Source organism: Rhipicephalus microplus, chromosome X (genome assembly GCF_043290135.1).
Source record: "Rhipicephalus microplus isolate Deutch F79 chromosome X, USDA_Rmic, whole genome shotgun sequence".
In the NCBI taxonomy this organism is placed as follows: domain Eukaryota; kingdom Metazoa; phylum Arthropoda; class Arachnida; order Ixodida; family Ixodidae; genus Rhipicephalus; species Rhipicephalus microplus.
Window position 1 is genome coordinate 162,003,305 of NC_134710.1, and position 23,227 is coordinate 162,026,531.

General features: G+C 45.3%; 1 protein-coding gene across 1 annotated transcript; it reads right to left on the reverse strand.

Moving 5' to 3' along the window:
• Window positions 1–15,300: 15,300 nt before the first annotated feature.
• Window positions 15,301–17,013, reverse strand: LOC119176921 (uncharacterized). The gene is made up of 2 exons (XM_037428260.2): window positions 16,918–17,013; window positions 15,301–16,225 (listed from the first exon to the last, which is right to left on the reverse strand). The coding sequence occupies exons 1-2, from the start codon at window positions 16,996–16,998 to the stop codon at window positions 15,473–15,475; spliced, it is 834 nt and encodes a 277-aa protein (XP_037284157.1). The 5' UTR covers window positions 16,999–17,013; the 3' UTR covers window positions 15,301–15,472.
• Window positions 17,014–23,227: the final 6,214 nt, after the last annotated feature.

Below are 23,227 nucleotides of genomic sequence, written 5' to 3' on the forward strand. Positions count from 1 at the left end.
TGATAGTGCAATTTACGTCATCATGTCCACTCGACACGAGCTGTGTCATTTCTCTATCCTTTTCCTTTCTGCTGTTTGTGTGGTTGTGTAAGTAAGCGCATGAAAGGACCCAGCAGTATTTCGTCCGTAATAATCCCAGCCTCGTCAATGCTTCGTTCACGCCCATAACGCACGGAGTGATACAAAGTGTCAGAAGTGGCCACCCGGTGCAACATCATTAAGCATGAGCAGCATTGAGGAATATACTATATAAACTGTGGTCACTCGAGCCTTTTCGCGGCCGAGCAAGAAAAGTCTGACCAACCACTAGATGTCATATCCAAGCTCGCTTCTACTCCTTTGTAAAGACATGTATTAGCCATGTCAGTTGGACAAAAGCTAGACATCAAAGTTTTGCAAAGAAGAAATTTTATTGATTTCTGCATTTTTTCATATCTGCTCTACATCCATTTCCGTTGAGGACGTTTAATGCTTTACCACAAAAATCAGTGGAGTGTAACTAGAAAGTGTTGCATTTCTGCATTTGGTTGCAGAAAGGGTGCACATTGATGTGGTTTAGATGTACTGTGCATTTATTTCCTTTGCCGCAGCTCGGATATGTAGCCTAGTGGTAAAGATACTCACTATCATGGCATGAGAATACGGGTTCAAATTCCAGCATTGGAAACAAATATTTTTGTTAATTCATTTACGCTGAAGACAATATTGGCTCTGACCAGCCTCTCGTGGCACTGAAAGCAACGCTCTTTATCTAAGTATGTTTCTCTATCTGAGCAGTACCTCGAACAAACCCGGAACAAACATGGATGTGCTCATGCCTTCCAAACCACTGTTGATGACCGGTAATATGGGCAAGAACTGGCAACAACTTAAGCAAAAGCTGGAGCTATACTTCATCGTAATGAAGCCGCATGACAAGCCCTTAAGCAAGGAAGCAAAGACAGCTATACATTTTAACTTGGCAGGTGATGACGTATTGGAAAATTTAACAACCTATGCAGCGAAGGTGAAAGCAAAGACTATGAAATCGTCGTTGCAAAGTTTGACGCATACTGGGCTGCTCAAACAAACGAATTCTACGGGTGGGATCTGTTCCGCAACATAGTGCAGACTACGGGGAATGTTTTGAACAGTTCTCTCGAGACGTTAGAATGCACGCCTCATCCTGCAATTTCGGACAACTCACAGATTCCATGATACGCAACCCAATTGTTATCGGCATTAGCAACGGCGGCCTGTGAGCTAAACGTCTGCAAGACAATGACCTCACGCTGACCAAATCCGAAGAATGTGCGAAGCAGTAGAGGCAACTGCCCAGCAATGCAATGCATGGGCAATTAGCGGAAAGCAAGTGTAACAGGTCAATGTTGCTAGGGCTTCAACGAAGCATCCGAAAACCATAGAGTACTATAAAAAGTTAAGAGTAGACACTTCCATAAGCCCCTGCAGTAGATTTGGAATCACAGCACACCAAACTGGTGTGGGGAAACTTTGCAGCCTCTGAGATGGCACACTGCGAAAAAGACTGTCTCGGAGGTCATTTTGTAGAGCCCAGAAATATTATACAGCCTCAGAGACCACTTCTACCTGCGTGCTAGTCACTGAGGCCACACTTTAAATTTCTTTACGCATTGTTTGCATGCATCAAATAGCATCGTGTAAGCTGCACTGCTAGAGTGGCACGCACACGAAGCCAATGTGCGTCTATGCAAACATTTTAATTAAAACACGGTAATCCATTGAGGAGCTATAACGTTTATTTCCAAGTTATATTCCTAATAAGCACATGCTCACTTTGTTAATATTTGGCAACACAGGCACAAAGAGAGGTTCGTTGCACTGTGAGACGCGAAAATACAGCTGCGATATTATGATTAGAAATTAAACATCAGAAATAAAAATATAGGCAACAACATAAAAATTACCGCAGAAGAGTAAAACTGCAATAACCTCACACAACTACACATGCAGTGCACAAAATGACACACCAGTACTTGCCTCAGCACTTGACTCCGGCATGAACCCGAGAAATAACATAAAAATGTCGGCAACGTTTTCTTTCCCACCTTCTAACTAGCGTTATCCTACACTCTTTACATCGCTCTTTCGCGAAAAAGTCACAAGCAGTTACCGCAGCAAAAAAAAAAAAACAGTTTTAAGTGTCATGCAAGCCTTTAACGAGGCAGGCGTGTTTATTCAAAGAATACGTCCTAGCATTAGCTAGCAAACATTTTTCTACATTTACCACTTTTGTGTTATTGAGATCGTTAGAGCTTCAAGCAATTTGCGAACGGCACAGATAAAAATACTGAGCATAGCTGCACTAATCAGAAAATATCACTCCTGCAGTGCATTGGAATAGATGTAGCGGCACAAATAAAACCTAACAACACGAGCAGGGACTCAATTTTTTGAGCCAAGAAACAATTTACTCGGAAACGTGCTGCGAAGCATTCAAAACAATTTTCTTTCGTGTGGAGCAATTCACGAAAACAGTACGCAAACAAAAGAGCACAATAAATATCTCTGCGCCGAACAGCACAACGCCAGAAATATTAGCTTAGGGCTTCAATGACAAATGCAATAGGCACTTAACAAAGTATTGATGGCTTTCGTGCCTAGCAGCAGCAAAGCTGAGAGGCAGACGAAACAAGCGAACACCACGATGCACGCGGGGCACTTGATCGTATATCATTTATGGCATGTCCCTGCTGCTGCCCGTACTTCTTCATTGCCTCAAATGCTGATGAACATGGAGCGTGACAGCGTTGCCGTTGTGTCGACGCCATGTGCACATCTCTCTCATCCGATTCATGCTTGAATACAGCCCAACGATATCGCACTGTACAATCTCAGACGATAAAGACGAATTCAGGCCGCTATCAAGCCACTATCACACACGCAAAAACGCACTAGAAAAAGCACTGTAATAAATAACTACAGGCTTTCCCACTCACTTTACTTCAAGTGCGAGCTTAAATATTCTGCACGCCATTGAAATATTCTGAGTGCCGAGTATTTATTCCTTACGCCAAACATTTAGTTCAAGCGCCAACATAATTATTCCAAGCGCTACCTCATTCCGCATGCCAGTGAGTTTCATCCAAGTGCCACCGTGTTTAATCCAATTGCCGAGGACTTTAATTCAGATGCCAGTCAGTTTATTCCACGCACAAAAATCAGAATACGGGACATAAAAACGGCCGTGCAATTGAAATGCATTTCCTGCAGTATAGAAGACTCTAGTCGAAAGGTAGAAAAAATAATCATATTGGTATTCGTCGACAGTATTTGCGAAAAAAAAGGACTGCCGTGGTTTGTTTGAGCCTTGTTTGGAGTTCTTATACTTTGCTATGTGCAAGTTTGCATAATTAGTGCTTGGCACAGGTGGAATAATTTTAATGACAACGAAAGAAAATGCAGGAGAATATTACCGAACATTTAACAGCGCAATGAAATTCAGTGTCCGTCACTAAAGCTCATAATTGGCTTTGGCACGCTCTACAACATTACATGACCGGGACAGGTCTAGTAATGCGAAGGACAAACCATGTTTATTGGAGTGCCGGATGCATACCAAGAGATCAAAAACCTGGCCGTGGGCAGCGATGGGTCAAAGGCAGCTACATAATCAAGAAATCAGGAGGCCGTCGTGGGGCAGAGGGGATTAGAAATAATTCCAATATGTTTTTTTCCTGCAGTGTGCATAAAACGTAAACTGATCATCCAGATGTGGCAAAGAAAGTTATATCTTACATTAATGTTTACTCGTATCTTTTTATACTGTAATGAATCGGAATAACGAACGCTCTGCTGTTACTGAAGAAAACGATGATGATCAGTGGCTGTAGTAGTAGCTCGCGCACGCCGCTCGCCGGTAGCCATACCTGCCTGCACCTTTCGCCAAGCTGCGTCTGAAGCTTTCTCGACGTACACCTCTATTTTAAGTGGTGGAGGAGCCGGGGTTCACATCAACCTGGAACTTCCCAATCGGACGCTACCCTCACCGTTCACCATGACTGCTCCTGGCCCTTCTCAAGCTGCCCCACCACCGACAGTCTACTGTACTGGCGTGCCTCGGCAACGCGACCTACCAATTTTTCGCGGGAATGACGAACAAGACATCGAGGACTGGCTCGTCGAGTACGAAATCGTAAGCGCTTCCAACAAATGGAACGCCTGCGACCAGCTCACGAACGTGCGCTTTTACCTTGATGATGTGGCCAGCCTCTGGTTCAAGAACCACGAAGGCGAAATCACCAACTGGTCCACCTTCAAGACGACCATCGCCGCGGTCTTCGGTCGTCCCGCCGTGCGCCGGTTTCGCGCGGAACAGCGTCTGCGTAGTCGAGTGCAGCGCAGGGACGAGACCTTTACAAGTTACATTGAAGATGTCTTGTCTCTTTGCAAGTGCGCCAATGCATCTCTAACAGAACACGAGAAAATCAAGCACTTCATCAAAGGAGTTGACGGTGATACCTTGCAGATGCTCGTCGCTAGGAACCCACAGACTGTCACCGACGTTGTCCAGCTTTGTCAGGAGTATGACTAGTTGCGTAAACAGCGTGTATCGACGCGCAGGGCCGCTGAAGATACAGCTGAAGTTTCCGCCCTCATGCACGACGTCGCTGCTGATCACACCGCCTTACTGCACCACATCAAACAATTCATTCGTGAAGAAGTTGCGCGTCAACTTTCTCTTGTGGCTGAAGCATCCGAGCCAGTGACCTCGTTAGACCCAGGTCTACGCCAGGTCATTGAGACACAGGTCACCCAGGCACTGTTTTCAACGCCATCTGTCCCTACGCCGCTGACCTACGCTGCCGTCATTGATAGAACCCCACCCCCACCTGTGTCAGGCGCATACCGGGGCACAGGGTCCTCGTACCCTACAACGCTGCCTACATACACGGCACCCCATCCTACTACGCCCCCTGCACCTTCTGTCGTTAACCCATGGCGCACCTTCGATAATCGACTCATCTGTTTTGCATGCGGGTTGTGGGACATATAGCACGCTACTGTTGCCGTCGCCACTTCCAGCCTCCGGACCGTGGGAATTCTGCAAATTAACAGGCTGCCCAGAATCCCCAGCGACCATCTTCCCCTATAGCCGACTCGTTGTCCCCACGTTGCCCTGTCGACTCTCGCCGGTCATTACCGCCCCGTCGCTGATCTGTCTCCCCAATGCTTCGGCGCACGATCCCCGCTTGAGAGGAAAACTGACAGCCGCAGTTCCGGAGGCAAGAACTGCGTCGTCGTCGAACTCTCCAAGACCTCCTCTTTGTCCGCCCAACCAAATTGATGTGCTAGTAGGAGGTGTTGCTGTACGTGCACTTGTCGACACAGGCGCCGTCTTTTCTGTAATTAGTGAAAAACTGTGTCGCGATTTGAGAAAAGTTACAACGCCACTTACGAATCTTTCTCTGCCTACAGCCACCTCCCATTTCATCGCGCCGACGGCTCAGTGCACAGCACGTGTTCTTATTCGACACGTTTGGTACGCTGTCAAATTTGTTGTTCTTTCACGTTCATCTTACGACGTCATACTAAGATTGGATTTCCTTTCTACCCTTCAGACCCTCGTCTACTGTGCTCGTGCTGAACTTTCGTTGACTTCGTGCCTTGATATCGACCACCACAGCCCCTCGAAAGTGTTTATCGTAGATGATGTCCACATCGCGCCTTTGTCCGCCGTCCTAGTGCCTGTGTTTTCCCCTGCTGCCACTAACTCGACGCTCCTGTTCCAACCAACTGCAGCTAGTGCGCACCACCGAACCATCGTCCTTCCGTTTGCTGCCATCAACTTTTCTGATGGTTCAGCGGTACTTCATGCGTGCAATGTCTCTGCTTGTCCATACATCCTGCTACGCTGCAAGTGTCTGGGGAGCCTCGAGACCTTAGATTGTATTTTCGAAGACCCGATGTACCCAGACAATCTATTTCTACCGACTTGTGCCATTACACCCGCAACTGACGTCAATGACCCTATGGGTGTATTCCGCAAGTCCATTGATCGCCACCTCACGCCTGGGCAGCAGGAACAGCTGATCAAGCTCCTCCAGCGTTTTCGAGCCTCGTTTGACCACAATCAGGCTTCCTTAGGTCGAGCGTCATCTGTTGTTCACCGTATAGATACCGGTCAAGAGACACCATTACGACAGCGTCCATATCGTGTGTCAACTGCCGAACTCCGTGTCATCAATGAACAGGTCGACGATATGCTGAAACGTGGCATAATCGAACCGTCAAGCAGTCCCTGGGCCTTTCCAGTTGTGCTGGTGAAGAAGAATGACGGATCCATCAGGTTCTGCATAGACTACCGACGTCTCAACCGAATCACGCGCAAAGATGTCTATCCGCTGCCACGCATTGACGATGCCTTCGACTGCCTACAGGGAGCGGAATTTTCCTCCTCTTTAGATCTGCGCTCTGGATACTGGCAGGTACCCATGGCAGAGCCAGGTTGCGAAAAAACAGCTTTCGTCACGCCCAACGGGCTTTGCGTATTCACAATCATGCCTTTCGGCCTCGGCAACGCGCCAGCTACGTTCGAGCGAACGATGGGTTCTATCCTTGAAGGTCTCAAATGGAACGTGTGCCTTTGTTATTTAGATGACATTGTCATCTTTTCAACTGATTTCACAACCCATTTAACCCGCCTCGAGAATGTCCTCGCTTGTATCTCCACCGTGAGGCTGCAACTGAATCGGAAGAAGTGCCATTTCACCGCTCGAAAGCTTACGATCCTTGGCCCCCCGTGGTTTAGAAGGACGGCATTTTTCCTGACCCTGCCAAACTTACAGCCGTTTCAGCGCTTTCCAAACCGACCACCATAAAACAGCTCCGAAGCTTCATAGGCCTTTGCTCCTACTTCCGGCGCTTCGTCCACACTTTCGCGACGATCATCGCTCCTTTAACCAAGCTCCTTGCCGGCTCTAGAGACCTTTTGGCCTGGTCTGCCACCGGAGACGATTCTTTCAATGAACTGCGCTGCCTCCTCACGTCACTGCCTATTATGCGACACTACGACCCATCGGCACCCACAGAGATACACACCGACGCTACTGGTGTCGGGCTGGGCGCTATTCTTGTGCAGAAGAAAGCCGGCTTCCAAGAGTACGTGGTTGCCTACCCAAGCCGAACTCTTAGCAAAGCCGAAATTAATTATTCCGTAACTGAAAAGGAATGTCTCGCCATTATTTGAGCGATAGAGAAATTTCGACCTTACTTTTATATGGGCGCCCCTTTTGACGTCGTGACTGACCACCACGCCCTCTGCTGGTTGTCGTCACTTAAGGATCCGAGTGGTCGCCTTGCCCGATGGGCGTTACACCTTCAAGAATAAGATATTCGCGTGATCTATCGCTGCGGCCGGAAACATTCGGACGCAGACGCCCTCTCCCGTTCGCCGCTACCCCCTGACCCGGCCTGCTGCGAAAGTCTCATCTGTGACGCCACTGCCGTCACCATCGCCGACATGCCATCTGAGCAACACAAGGACCCTTGGATTGCTTCGATTCTAGACATCCTGGCTGGGCGGACGGCTTGTCCCCCTATTTGCACCTTGCGTCGGCAAGTCTAGCTCTTCACCGCTCGCGACTACAAGCTGTACCGACGCAACTACGCACCCGGTGGATATCAGTGGCTACTCGTGATTCCACGTCATCTGTGATCTGAAATTTGTTCCACGTTTCATGACGACCCCCAATGTGGCCACTCAGGTTTCCTGAAGACTTATTCTCGCATACGGCTCTGATATTACTGGCGTGGCAAGTACCGTTTTATACGACAGTACGTTGGGGCTTGCTCGACGTGCCAGAGACGAAAGACTCCCCCTCATCACGCCAGTGGTACTTTATTACTCCTACCATGCCCATCTCGACCATTCGATCGTGTTGACATTCGACCGTGTGCACATTATTTATTCTGGTACTTGAATTAAAGTGAGCGGGAAGACCTGTAGATGCGTGTATCAGCAGCATACAGAACGAACGAGATTGGATGGTGACACATTCAAAGTCACGGGATCTGAAGACATGGGATCTCAAGCTAACCTCGTACCGTATTCTGTCTACAGGAAGCTTCGGCCAAATCGCTTATCAAACACACAGCACAACCACTCTGCGGTCTTACGATTGGACCATCATCAGGCACATAGGTGTCAACAGTCAAAAAGTAGTCATCGGTTACAGACGCCAGCTCTTTACCTTCTACGTCTCCAATAAAGAAAGACCGGCAATACTCGCGCTCAAAGAAAGTGAAATATTACGGCTAGTTACCCGTCGTGTCGACGCAGTAGCAGCCAACAGCTCAGAACAATTAAAGCGAGAATTCGGCGAGCTATTCGAAGGTACACACTAAACAAAAATGACCTGAAATAACCTCAAAAACTGGGTAAACCATTTGTCCTCTAGCGCATTACCTTTCCTGGGTTTTTTTACCACCTAATATCGAGGTAAAAATTTACTCTCGTGCTAACTGAGTTTTTGAATGTAGGGAGAGTAGTAAATATTTACCCCAGTGAGGTCTTGAGCGAGTATATAGAGAGTAAATTTTTACTGCCTTCACAAGGTTTTTGAGGTGATTTCTGGGAGTTATTTCCGGTGGTAAAAAAAATAAAAATTGACGGGTGCATTCGCTCAGAGTCGACAAATTTATTAAATAGCAGAATTGATTGAATTTATTAAACGGCAGAATTGGTGACACATAGATTCACATACAGCCAAACACGCACACACACAACAAATGCAGAATAATACACCACTAGAACAGACTGCACGCGTTGCTCAACTATACACTTTGACAATACGGTATATATAGGCACGACTTTTTGACCAGCCCTGTAGTACCGGTAGGAGAGCTCTTTTTTTGCATTGATTAACAACAACGGTTGACGGTGCAAGCGTAAACTTAAGGTGGGCTGCAGGGCACTAAATGTCACACCGACCTTTTATAGTAAATCTACCCGATCTCACCTTTTTGAGTATCCAACAATTACTTGGCACACCAGGCTCATGGCCCCACGCGTGTTAGCACTGCTGATGCACAAGTCCACAAAATATACCTAAGTACGCACAAACCATGGTAGCTCAATGATTTTCATTGAGCGACGGTGCACAAATACAGTAGCAGCACGTATTCATCACAACGGGCGTAGAGGAGTGGTGCACGCCTGCACACAAGCTTCTTACCGACGGCGCACTAGGCCTTTTCGAAGAGCACGGCAATCCGATGAAACACAGCTGGCGATCACAGAACTCATATCCTGTGCGAATTTCGTCGTCATTTCAGACACAAATGAACACGTGACCGCTATCTTACGGGGACGGGGCGGTGTATGCATACTTCCAACGAAAGATCACCGTCCGGGTTTCCTTCGTGCTCACCGGCAGCTGCTAGTTGGTTCCGTCTGCCTCGTATCGGCTTCGCGCTACATGTTTGAGAACAGTTGGTGCATGAGATGGGCAATTCGGGTGGCACTTTACTCACGCAGACATCGCCTACTCTGGAACAAGATATATGCGATGCTTCTTTCACCTGACCCGGCGACACACTCCCACTGGTCACTGGCGGCCGCGGCTCGGTGCCGCCGACAGAGTGAAGCATTTGGCTTATTGCTTCTCCATTACGCAAGCACGGACGATGACACCAGATTGATTTTGTTACCACTGGCAGATCTTCGCGATTCGGCTCGGAAGCGAGATATCCGCGACGTGCAGGTTCGGAGGCGCTCGGAAGCGCAAAATCGCTCGATGATGTAGGAAACACGTGAGATCCATCAGCCCAACGAGACACACAGGTACCGAGCTTCTTGCACCGCCGTCTGTCTCCAAGGCCAGCGCCGAGCAAAAGCCAACAATTTACGAAAATATGCAGGACAACTTTCCACAGCAGGTTTTCTTTCTTTTTTTCCTTCTTTTGAGATCTCTCCCCCCCTCCCGTCTTTTTTTCTTTTTCACTCGCAGAATGCTGTTCTCGCTTGTTGTGCTTATGCTGCCCCCAGTTCCAGTGAAAGTGTGTTAACTCGAGGTCAGTCCTGAGGCACGGCGATACCAAAAAAAAAAGATCTGTGGTCCTCGCGTACCTTCATGATTAACTGAGAGCGTCACAATGGGGGGCATGGGGCAAAAGCCACCGAAGCAGCTGCACTTTGCAGTCACGTGGTAATAAACTCTGAAACGCAGGTTAAAAATCACGTGATAGAAAACTCCCTACGTGGTAAAGCTGGATTTTGACATCCTTTTACTACTTGCCTGACCGGTGGTGGTAAAACTATGTCATGTACCATCTTTTACTCCTACACGAGGTAGTAATTTTAAACCCGAGAGAGTTTTCAGAGGTCATGAGCCGCAAAAACCCCAAACTTGGATAGTTTTTGCTTACAGTGTACCAGCTGCGCGCAACGACCATACTCGATGGTACTCTTGTCGGATGCTATCCTCGTGGTTCAAGCCACCCGCCGAGTCCCTTTAGCCCTGAAGGAACAACTTCGCAGCGAACTGAAGCGAGTGGAGCAAGCTGGCAATGTGACTAAAGTGAACGAGCCAACTAAATGAGTAAGCCAATTGGTAAGTATCAAAAAAAGGAGGAAAGTCAAGGGTCTGCATGGATCTCAGGCCAATAAACGCTAATATAAAACGGCAGCATATTGAGATACCAAGGCGGGAGGATGTCGAGGCAGAACTAGCTAAAGCAAAGGTGTTAAGTCGAATTGACGCGAAAGCTGGTTTTCATCAAGTGCCTCTTGACGAAAAGCATCACTCTTTTTGGGAGGTATATATAGGTTCTTGCGGATGCCTTTTGAAATCACAGCAGCATCACAAGTATTTCACGACTCTATACGAAATAATTCACCCTTTGCGGGGGGCGCATGTGTATGTTGATGACTGGTTGTTTGGGAAACCTCGCAAGAACAACACCACCAGCGCTTGAGACCAGTCCTCGACGCTGTCTTGGTAGGCAAAAGATGCTCTGCCTACCGCGGTTTTGGCTGGGTTTTCAATGGTGCATGTGGTGTTCTCAGTCAAGCAACGACCAAAAAAAACGGTATGCCAACGAACTGCGTTGTGGTTGGATGTGAGTCCCGTCTCACAACTTAGTCTTGTTTGTTGGTGCACATCGCAGCCCTCGGCACTTATGGCGGAAGTTACGTGCGGACGTCGCTATAATTTTGCCCATATTGTCGACACCGGCCTAACTGTGTTTCAAAACATGGGATGGGTCTATAAAACCTAACCATCGGCTGATAGAGTGTATGAAACAAACACCCATGCCGACAGATAAACAGGGAGTGCAGCGTCTTTTAGATGTAGCCAATTAATTTTTTAGGTACCTACCATCTTTGTCGCAGAGAACGGTTTCTGTGCACAGCCTAATCAATCATCATTCAGCATTTGCATTGACTCAAATCCCACAAATGAATCGCAGAGTATCTGCGACTGTTCCAGTAAGCAGCCATTGCTGGGAACCTTTGACCCTCAGAAGGAAACGACAGTGACGTCAGACGCGTTATGAGTGGTCTGAAATCGGCACTTCTGCAGTATCACGGAAGTGAATGGTGTCCTGTGGCGTACGCATCAAGGGCGCTGACTGACGCAGAACAGCGCTATTCGCAGATTGAAAAGGAGACATAAGCAGTGATGCTTGAATGCCAAAAGTTTCGTTATTTTATATATGGTCAACAGAAAATATTGGAAACTGATCATTGGCCGTTTATAGTTATAGTGAAAAAAACAATAGCTGATATGCCACCTCGATTACAAAGGTTTCTTTGCGCATCTGCTGAAGAACGATTATGTTCTTCGCTACGTCCTAGGGAAAGTTTCAGTTTCAGGAAAGAACTTTTCTCGGCGTACATGTTATCGTGAGCCACAGCCGTGAAGCCGGACGAGGACGATGTGGACGCTGACGTGAAAATACATGTTATGAGTACGGTTGCTGCTCTTGTTAGCAATGTTACCCTGAAATGGCTACAAGAGGAAACTGAAAAGGATCCATATTTACGCTCAGTAATACAGACCGTTCACGCTGGCGAAATTGTTGAAGGAGGGCCGAAGCCTTTCAGGGGTGAACTATCAGTCGTGAAAGGTATCTTACTGAAAGGTACCAAAGTTATAGTGTCTATATCCTTGAGGAGCTAGATAATGGAGCGAGTCCACGAAGGAAACATGGGCCTCAATAAGTGAAAGGCAAGGGCAAGAAGATTCATTTTTTGCCGTAGGTTAATGCAGAGATCACAGCCATGATCCTTAGGTGAGCTGTTTGCAAGTGCGCCCTCGCGCTTTTCGTCTTGCTGCAAAGTGCACGGGGCTGCCTGCTTTGTTCGGCTCCGGCAGCCCGCATTGAAGGGAGGCCCGGCGATCTTACCAGTATCTACGTATTTTCTAGTAAAAAAACACAACACCTAATACTTACGTATTGATGTTGCGCCTCATGTATGCGTAATATTTCTTTTTTATTGACAGTGTTCACAAGCATGAACGCAGCCACCAGTTCAGGATGACTGGGCGTTCAGTAAGGGCTTATACTTTTGCTGGATGGCTGAATCATGTGACAGACTCACACTTCAAGACATTAATTGCTTTGAAAGCACACCTTTTATTAAGTAAGCTTCAATTGAATTCTGATCCGCTGAAGTTATACTCACCCGGGTGCTCACTCTTAGACGAGTACTTATCAAAATTAAAACTAGCGAGGCCCCCTCGAATTCTTATATACTCAGCGTTTATATAATCCTACGCAGTTGAGCTCCCGTTCACTGAATCACACAGATATCGTATGACATAGGGCTTACTAAAGCGTGTACTCAAAGGTCGGTCTGAGTTCGAGTGAGACAGAGTCAGTCTACCGAAAAGCAAGTTTGCCGAATGATCGTCATTGCCACTACCAGCTTAAATCAATTCAGCAGCCTACTCTGGTAAAAACACGAATGCTGATTGGGTGAGAAATTCTGCTAATCGGTTGAGAGATTTTTCGCCATGCGAAAGTAACTGCCACATGTTCTCGTGGTCTTTTATGGTCGTGTAATTATTCTTGAAGTTACGCTGGAGCCTTATTGGCGGAAAAAGTTAGCTATGCAAGTGGGTTTCTGTGTGTTAAAATTCTTGCTGAACGTAGTGTACGGAGCAAAATTGATGTAATATATATATATATATATATATATATATATATATATATATATATATATATATATATATATATATGTAATATATATCAATATATGTTTTTCCCATATATATACGTATATATATATATATATATATATATATATATATATATATATATATATATATATATATATATATGGGAAAAAACTCTATACTTAAGGAATCGTTTTTCCGTGTTTTGACACAATATAATGAAATATAATAGAAAATTACACCAAAAAATATAGGGGACGTTGTTAGACCGAATGGTAAGGTAAATATGAAGAAAGACATGTAGGTGAAAAGATGACTTGCCGTTGGCAGGAACCAAACCTGCGACCTTTGAATAACGCGCTCAATGCTCTACCCCTGAGCTACCACGGCGTCTATCCCCCCAGCCATTTTATTGGTTATATATGTGGATTTAGTCGTGGGAGTGTCAGTCAGCGCCATCTGTAGCCATGGTGGCGAGTGTGGCGCACTTTTCATGAGTCTGTGTAGCGTCACGTAGCGCGTCAACTTATTACGAGCTGGAAGCTCACGAATAGTCCCTCGTATACAACCTAAGGCACCAAGTCTGCCAGTATGAGACCCTCGTTAATGAATAAGGGAAAGAAGTGTATACTCAAGGGCTCTTTTTTCCGTGGTTTAACAAAGTAATAATGAAATCTAACAAACAATAATGCCAAGGAAAGTATACAGACAATAATGCCAAGGGAAGTATAGGGGAGGATGTTACACCAAATGGTATAGTAAATGTGAAGAAAGAAAAGTGGGTGAAAATGTGACTTGCCGTGTCAGGAACCGATTCGGTTTTTGCCCAAGGCAAGTCATCTTTTCGTGCTTTCTTGGCAGGGCAGCTACGATGGTGGTGGCTTTACAATAAACACGTTTTGCTATCGGCCACAAAAACGATAACCACTCTGACTTCTTATCGCTGTTATGAGCCGGTGTGAGGGAAGCGTGGCATTCGTACGCGGAACGTTAGGGAGCACTAGAATCATCATGCGAACGTAGGCTTGAGCGGGTTTGTCACATTATATTTTTTTATTTCGCAGGCATTTGAAATTAGCAGAAAAACACTAATACTTAACAGATATAAAGTTCAAAACTATCTATTTGGACGTTTTGCAAATCGGTGTACAACTTATTCCTTTAAATTTTTTAATCATCTTCGTTCCTTCAAAAGTTAGTTAATTAAGGTAATCTAATTGAACAATATTTGAGACACAAAAAATAGGCTGACTAACTACAGGCATTGGTGAGCAACATGCATTTGGTCGCGTCATAATTACGTGTTACGGCATATTTTTAAACTCTGGCTAATGTTACGTGGTACACTCTGTATACGTGTTATGGCATTTCTAGAACCACTTGTAAACTCTCTTTCATCTACAATACAAGTACTCGCTTGCGAGGTACCCACTACGCCATTATCTATGATTATGCGGACAAACGGTGTACCTGCTGCACATTTTAAAAGCCATTATGTGCACCTAGTTGATGCAGCAGCTGATGATGATGAAGTATTACACCAGCACCCTTCCTACTAAGTTGGCATAATTCAACGATGAACTCGTTGCGCTATTCATATTGTGTGACACCTGGCTGCTATTTTGCTCTTCCACCACGCTATATCAAATGTGTTCGCGTGATTCCTTTTTTTTACGTAACCCCTGTGTAGAGTTTATTTGAAAGGAAGTTTTGAGCGCAGTCATGGTTCACTGGTAGAAAACTGGCCAGCCGTGGAGAGCTCCCAGGTTCTAATCCTGAATATTTATCCTATTTTGTTTTTGTTTTGTTTTTTTCCTAAAATTTTGTGCGAGGCCGGTTACGGACACCAGTGGCGGCGTCTGTGGCGGCGGCGGACAACTATTGTGCTGAAAACGGCCCTGTGAGGCATAACAGGTTTCGCTGTAAAATACGATCAATAAATACGCAATTCAAATTTATCAGGGTAGACGTACATTTGAGAGTGAAGTGTAAATATGAAACCAATGCCTGAGCACTAGATCACCTCTTTTAGGCTAAGTTTTTTATTGTGTGTGCATATTCAAGCCATGCTCAATAAAAAGTTCAGTGGCGTTTTCGAAGGAATGAAAAGCACTATTTAAAGACAATGTAGTTCAAATAAAAACAACACCAGCAGATATTTCCACCGAAGAGATCAACCTAGATTTTATTTTGCGACTAGCCATGTCATGTTCGAAATGAGGGTGACATTTGAAAAAAAGGTAGAAAGTGCAATACGTTAACATGAGCGATTTGTGCCGCAAGGCTCTGACGCATACGACGTTCAGGTAAACGGAGAGCTCATGCCGCATCTAACGACGACGGCGAATGTATCCCTTCTTGACACCTACTGGTCCATAGCCATAGGTTAGCCCAGCGCCGAGGCCTCCAGCTCCGGTTCCAAGTCCGAGACCATCAAGACCGGCAAGTCCTCCTCCGAGACCGTATCCGAGGCCACCTCCTAGACCTGCCAGACCAAGCCCATTGGTCAGACCCAGGCCTCCAAGACCCCCGGCACCTAGACCGCCCAAAGCAGCAGCTGCCCCGACACCCCCTGCGGTGTATGTAACCACGGGTCTGATAGTGTGTGAGACTGAAGCCACCGGTTGCCTAACGTAGTTGACCACCGGCTTGGTCACATAGCCAACGCGCACCACAGGCTGCTTCACGTACGACACAGTTGCCACGGGCTTAGCGACAGCGACAGGTGCTGCTACTGGGGCTGCCAAAGCGACTGGTGCAGCCACCACGGGCCCAGCTTCGACAGCGAGTCCTGGACCAAAGCCGCCAAGGCCAACACCTCCTAGTCCAAGACCTCCTAATCCCGCACCTCCGAGTCCCGCACCTCTGAGTCCCGCACCTCCGAGTCCCGCACCTCCGAGTCCAGCACCTCCCAGTCCAAGACCTCCGAGTCCAACGCCTCCTAGTCCGAGCCCTCCGAGACCTAGTGCACCTAGGCCTGGACCGGCACCACCGAGACCAGCGGCCCCAAGTCCGGGACCGTATCCGACGCCACCCACGTCACCAGAATAGGCGCACGCCACAAGGGCTGAGAGAAGTGCGAGCTGCGAAAATCAAAGAACAATGAACGCCCTTCTGATTATTGAAAAGTTTTAATGACATTCGAACGAATAACAATGAAGGGTACTAGCCTTCAATTTAGAACATTTCTATGGCTCACCGATCAGCATGCTCCGGTTATTGCTTGTGTTGTTAGATATGTACAAAAAGAATGTTAGCGCCTGCTAATATTTTCTCGCAGCGTGCTTAGCTAGTCTCTGAAAGTAAAGTACAAATAAAAAATCATACCTTACAGTACAGGTGCGCTTGAACTATTAAGTAGTGTAAGTTAATCGACCAGAAATAGATGCTGCGCCGCAGCTAGCAAAAATGAAGGAAGATGTCTCTATAGTACATAAATGCACCCGTAGTAGCGCTAAAAAGTGTTATCTAGAATTCATTTACTCGGGAATGATGCCACTGTAACGTTCTTCACCAATGGAAGGATGTTTCTTAACCTGGTGTCAGGTAAGGGCGTCAATTATCACAGGAAGCGGCATTGATAAAAGTACGATAAGGCTATACTGTTCTTTATTAGTTAGCTAATGATTTGTCGATGCTTCCGCATTGATGTTCAATGTCAGTGCGAAAACACCCAACCCGCACTCACGATTCCCGCAACGCCAAATTACTAATCCAAGGTCATGTTTAACTTTCTTCCAGAATATCGAACCGTTAACACAACGTCTTTACTTACGTGTGTGTACATGGCTGCTGCCCTGGTCAGTTCTCCGCAGGTCTTAAGAGAATGGTGTTCTCGCCATCGACCTGTGCGCATCTTTTATACGGGCGTGCACAGTACGTCACCAGACAGTTGAGGCTTCCCATTCGGTGCCGGGGTAGAACGACTAAGCGAGGAGAAAAAGCGCTGCGTCGAAAGCGGTCCACGCACTGTGTGGAGCCAGCAGATTGTACTTTAAAGTTCGGCACGTACGAGGCACGTACGAGGCCTCACCAACGAGTATAGGAGCACGCAAGCGAGTCACTTCTATATCCGTTCTCATCTGGCGACAGCTACGCTCTTTTTTTTTTTACTTCCGCGACCACGATACGGCCCAAGTTCTCCCAGACGCTGGTCGTTTCCGCGCTTCCGCCGCATATTCCTCCGATACTCACCTGTGTGTCCAATGATTCTAGTCCTTCTCAGGTATGCAGCGGGCGTTTCCTCGGTGAGTGTTTCCTGCTGCGTAGAGCTCTTCGGAGCGATATAGGTGTACCGTTAGCATTGAATTACTAAACGTCCGTAATGAACGTTCTCTCAACTGCGTCGTGAATTTCGGGTTCCTCTCTAGAAACGGGAAAACGTGACGATGGCCTCCTTCATCCTGCAAGAAGCCCTTCGCGACTTGAGCGGAAGTGTCAGAAAGGCAATTTAGGAACAACTACATGCAAGTGACTACAGGCACAACTCAGCGAATGAAACCCTGCGAATCTAAACAGGGCGCGAAACTGATGCACTCACTGGTGGTGGACGCTCGCACACGAACCAAGGTCGTTTGACCATGTACGAACACTACGATGTGCAAATGCATCTGATAAGGCATTGCATCTGGATTCGGTAAGTAAAACATCACAGATAAATGTGAAGAAGAACAACATGCGTCCATTGGCGACATAGCAGCATGCTGACGACGAGCCTGTTTTCAGAGCGCGATGAATGGCACCTCAGTAAAGGTCAAAGCTTCTCCTCCACCATCGTTTAAGCTTATCTGGTGCCATCGCAGTCTTTTGATGCGTGTATGTGCCACTGTATGTACCCACACACACACACGCACGTGCACACACGATAGTATATATATATATATATATATATATATATATATATATATACCGAAACTGTCAAAATATACTATTTGCAACGCTACGGCCACTTTCGCCACCAAAGCCTGCACACACACACACACACACACACACATATATATATATATATATATATATATATATATATATATATATATATATATATATATATATATATATATATATATATATATATATATATATATATATACGTAGTATATGAAGAGTCTGGCTTTGGCTGTCGTAGAAATAGAAAAAAGTAAATATACGATTCAAAAAACTGTTTATTTGTGACGTTTTGATCGGAGACCAATCTTCATCAGAATAAAAATTTACTAAGCCCCTATGCGCTTTTATGTCATCACCGAGCCGAGAGAGAGAAAAAACAATGTAGGGTCCACACAGATAATAGGTCACACAACCACGTGTGCGTGTGCGTACTTCCACATACCTGATCACGTGTATTTCGTGCAAAGAAAAAGGTAGACACACAAACGTGTTGTCAAATAACCCATGCATGTGCATAGACATCTAGATAATTTTTTGAGAAATATGGGTAAAAGTCAGTAAAAAAGAGAGCAGAGCAAAATTACCAAGTGGACCACTAAGTACGTCCCTGTGGCGCCCCCTGCATATACTCAGGTGTAAAAACCGAACATGTTTCCGAGAAGACAACTGAACTATCAACAAATATGTATGAGATATACATCTAGAGTCCAGGTCGATACATTAAGCACATCCCAGTGGTACAATGTCAAGTTTCACTTCTCAGGCTCACCCCTCATCATCTGCCCCCGGTAGCTTGATCGAAACACCAAAGTACATTCCTTGCGATCATTGTTGCGTCCCACTGATTCTACCAACCGCTTCCTTAGTTGCCTTGAAGCCTGTGGAGGAGGTTTGTGTCCGAACGAGGTGGTAAATGCTTAAAAAAAACACTGCTCATGCGTGTCAATTCTCAGCGCAAGAAGGAAAAACGTGAAATATAGCCACAGGCCAAGCAGCTACGATATCCGGTCTGTGGTTCAAGAATGTTTGAAAAACAATAGAGTATAGGTTTTTTTTAATTTTTTGCTGAGGGGGGGGGAGGGGTCGCATAAGTCATTCACTCGGTTGTCTGAAGAGTAATTGCATTAGGGGGGCAGGGGTAATTGAGGATTTTTCGACAGTTGCCCACCTTTCTTAAAATGCGCGTGCATATGTTGTAGGCCTGGACACGTGCTCAGGCTAATACCTGAAAAAAAAAATAAAAAGAAGTTTGGCTAGAGCCATTATAACCTTGAATCTTGAATCTGCAGAGCGCGAATTGATGACAGTATGCCTGGAGCGATATTTAGACCAGCTTTTATTCTAATAAATTTATAAATAACATACGAGTCGCACTGTTCACGTTCACTTGTACTGGAGAAATCGCTTTGTAAGAGTGTAACCTTAATTGAATCAAATTGGTGGTTTTCGGAGTTACAATGCCGAGACAGAGGCAGATCCGGAAGCGGATGGACTTGTGAATGGTGTTTATTGAAGTGAGTGCTCAAGGCCCGGTAAGTATGTCTTATGTATTGAATACTGCATATTCCACACTCGAGGAGGTATATTACATTAGAGCTGTCACAGTTTAAGCGTGAGTAAATGGAGTATTTGAAATTGGAATGTGTGCTTTCAGCAACGTTGGTTGCCTGTATGTGCTTGGACACATTGCAACAGGCTTTGCCGCATGGCTGACATACAGTTATGAATGTCTTATCAGTTTTGAACGCACAAAATAATTTTTAATGTTTTCCAGGCGTCAATACACCACTCGTGGAGGGGGAAGAGAAAATTTTAATAGCCGTTCACTCTGTTGAAGCATATTAGTGTCTCTTTGGGATTTTGTTTATGTTAGGGAGGTGGCTACCAAATGTTAAAACAGAGTTTTTCCGTGCCTCTTGTTTTCATTCTTTCTGCTAGTAAAGTAGGTGCTGACGATCTAGGTTTGCCGTTTTATGTATGGTGTCGTTCTCTTTAGAGGAAGAATACTGTGGCTTTGCAGGTACATTGTGCAAGTTCTCTGCGTTGGCCTCATAGTCTTCGGGACGAGAGCAAATTATTTCGAATCGATGGGCCTGGGAGTACGGGATGGACGTCTTGCAGTGACGAGGGTGACAGCTATCAAAATCAGGGTATTGCTGCCTGTCTGTAGACTTTTTGTAAACGTTAACAGTTAATAACCCGTATTTTAATATTACGCGGACGTCTAAAAATTTATTTTAGTGGTTGAGTTTGCATGAGTGAATGTTATATCTGGATGACCATCGTTGAAAGATTCTATAAAATAATTGGACTTTCCTGTGTATCCGTCCAAATAACGAAATATAATCGAGTAAGCGTCTGTAGAGAAATGGCTCAATTTTTGGGTTGATGAAAACTTAGTTTCAAAGTCATTCATCAAGATGTTTGCGTAGTTAGGTGCCATACGCGAACTTGTTCAGTTGAAGTACCAACTTAGCAAGGATATCAATGATTAATGAGTTGGGTTTGGTGAGTCATCACATTTAGGTTAAGTATAGGACTTTACTAATGCTATTTTGCCGATCATATATATATATATATATATATATATATATATATATATATATATATATATATATATATATATATATATATATATATATATATATATATACGGTGTTGACGGCATAGTTGTTGAATTTATATTTGTAAACGTTCGCTCAAGAAGTGGTGCAAGGAAAGAGCTCAATTATAATAGCATGGCAATGGCCACTGCATGGATGTATGAATGAATGAAAACTATATTGGGGTCCTGAAGGACTTCACCCCTGTTTTATAGGGGGGGGAAGCAAGATGTGGGGTAAGTGCTTGCGTAGCTGCAAGAAAAACTGCAAACAACAGCAGCACCAAAAATATTATGCATGCATTAACAGGAAGCAGGGGGGGGGGGCGAGAACAAGGACAGTGCTTCCATAGTGGCGACAAAGACGACAAATAACCACAGCAGGAGACAAATAACAACAGACATAGCCACGGGCATTCGAGAAAGAAGACTCGACAGTGTACGTACGTACATTTATGCCAGGGAGCGTTCGTTTTGAAACGGCCGGACGTGTGTCCGGGTGCTGCCTTGCGTGGATTTTGGTGATAAATAAAAGATTGGGGCGACTTTTTGTCTTTATATTCTATAACTGCTAGGTTAATAGCTGAAATAAAATAAGACAACTTTATGGCCGAATATGCTAGCTGATCAGTCATAATGCTTTAAAAGCCTAGTCTATCAGGCGTCAGGCAAAATAACACCTCTTATCGTAAGAAACACATGTTTCTTACATCGACTGCATATTACATCTTACAATCTTACATCGGCTGCATCTAGACGGCAGGCATACAAATAAGACAGGCTGAAATTATAGTTTCACATGGCCTTGCACTGAGTAGTAAGCGATAAAACAGCTTTTGTTGCATTTCGGTACACTAGCATGCACGTCTTAAAAATAATAAGCGCGAAACCAACGTAAGTGAACAATATGCATTCTTTTTTCCGTGTTCTCATGAACAAACTAAACGATAAAATAAAATATTTAGAACTGTAATGATGCTGGCTACTTTTTTTTTGCATAACAGTAACACTTTAAATATTACTGTAGGGAGAATATTCAAAGAAAAATATAACTGAGAAATGGTGTTAGCGTAAAAAAAAACCAATGAAACACACATACGTCTAAATTATTTGTACCTAAATGGAGTTTCTAGGTGTCTCACAATTTTATAACTAAAGATATGTCAAAGTTCCTGCGTGCGTAGTCTCAAGATATATAGTTTATAGTTTGGGAAGCTGAGCCATAAAGTTGCTTGGACGTGGATTCAAATGTAAACACACAGCGCCAGAAGGCTAGGCATTCCTTCGAATCAATTCAGTCTCCATGACCCCATTCGAATTCCAATTAGCGCTGACGTTGAAGCTAAGTCAGCATGCCATCAACTCATCCATACCACGTAGGTTGAAGTTGGGTCTTCAACCTGATCCTTCTTTCATGCATTCTTGGGGAGGATCACAATGTTCATCATGCTTACTTCATTTTGTTTTTTCTCTCTCTCTCTCATCTTACCGGAAGCGGATGGTACCTGCTTCTGCGCTTACCTGCATCTTACCTGCTTCTGCGCGATACAGGTTGGTGACAGCCAGCTCGTTTCAAGGACGATCACCTATCCGCCGGTCGATAACGTTCATTCAGCTGCCTGCTGATCGCAACTGCACGGTCACTACACGTGTCTGGGAAACCTGCGTCATCTGCGCTTGGTTACCCTCACCACCGACGGAAAAGACGTCACTGGACAGCTTGGCCTGCCACCCATAGGCGCCTTGGACCCTACATAAGGATTCCCTCTAGTCCTGGCTCGTCACTTTGGCAGCAGTGGTTGCGGCTAGAGGACGGCGCTCTAATTCCCTGCTTCTGCGCGATACAGGTTGGTTCCTTACTTATTGTTTTGTCTTGGAACTCCTTGCCGCTCCCACTGCTGCCAGCAGTTTTTGTAGTTTTTAGCGTTGTCTTTATTATACTCTTTTTTAGTGTTTTCTACTATTGCTGATGATTATTAGTGTTCTAAGCATTGCATCATGCCAACCACGGCCGAGCTTTCGAGGCAAATTGAGCTACTTCGTGCTGACCTTGCAGAAATGAAGAATAGCTTGCAAGTGCATAGCCAACTCTACGAGTCCGTTAAGAGCAGAAATGAAGAATTGTCCAAAGAAAACAAAGAACTCAGGGACGAGAGTAAACAACTATGTAATCGTCTGGCTGCCTTGGAGCAATACTCACGCTTAAACAATGTTGAGATAAAGGGTATCCCTGACACGAAAGGTGAAAACTGCCTTGCTATAATGCAGGCAATTGGTGAGAAAGTTGGGTGCCCCGTTGAGCCGACAGACATCGATGTCGTCCACCGTGTCCCGGCGAAAAATGGATCGAACATTATAGCGAGATTTTGCTCCAGGACAAAGAAAGCAGACTTTGCTTCCAAAGCACGGAAAGCACGAATCACGACGGGTGTCATTGGCTTTCGTAAAGAGACGGAAAAACCGGTGTTTGTTAACGATCACCTAACCCCAGAAAACAAGAGATTGTTTGCTCAGGCTTTGGAACTAAAAAAGGCGAAAAATTGGAAGCATCTATGGACAGATTCCTGCGTAATAAAGGCCAGAAAAAGTGATGACA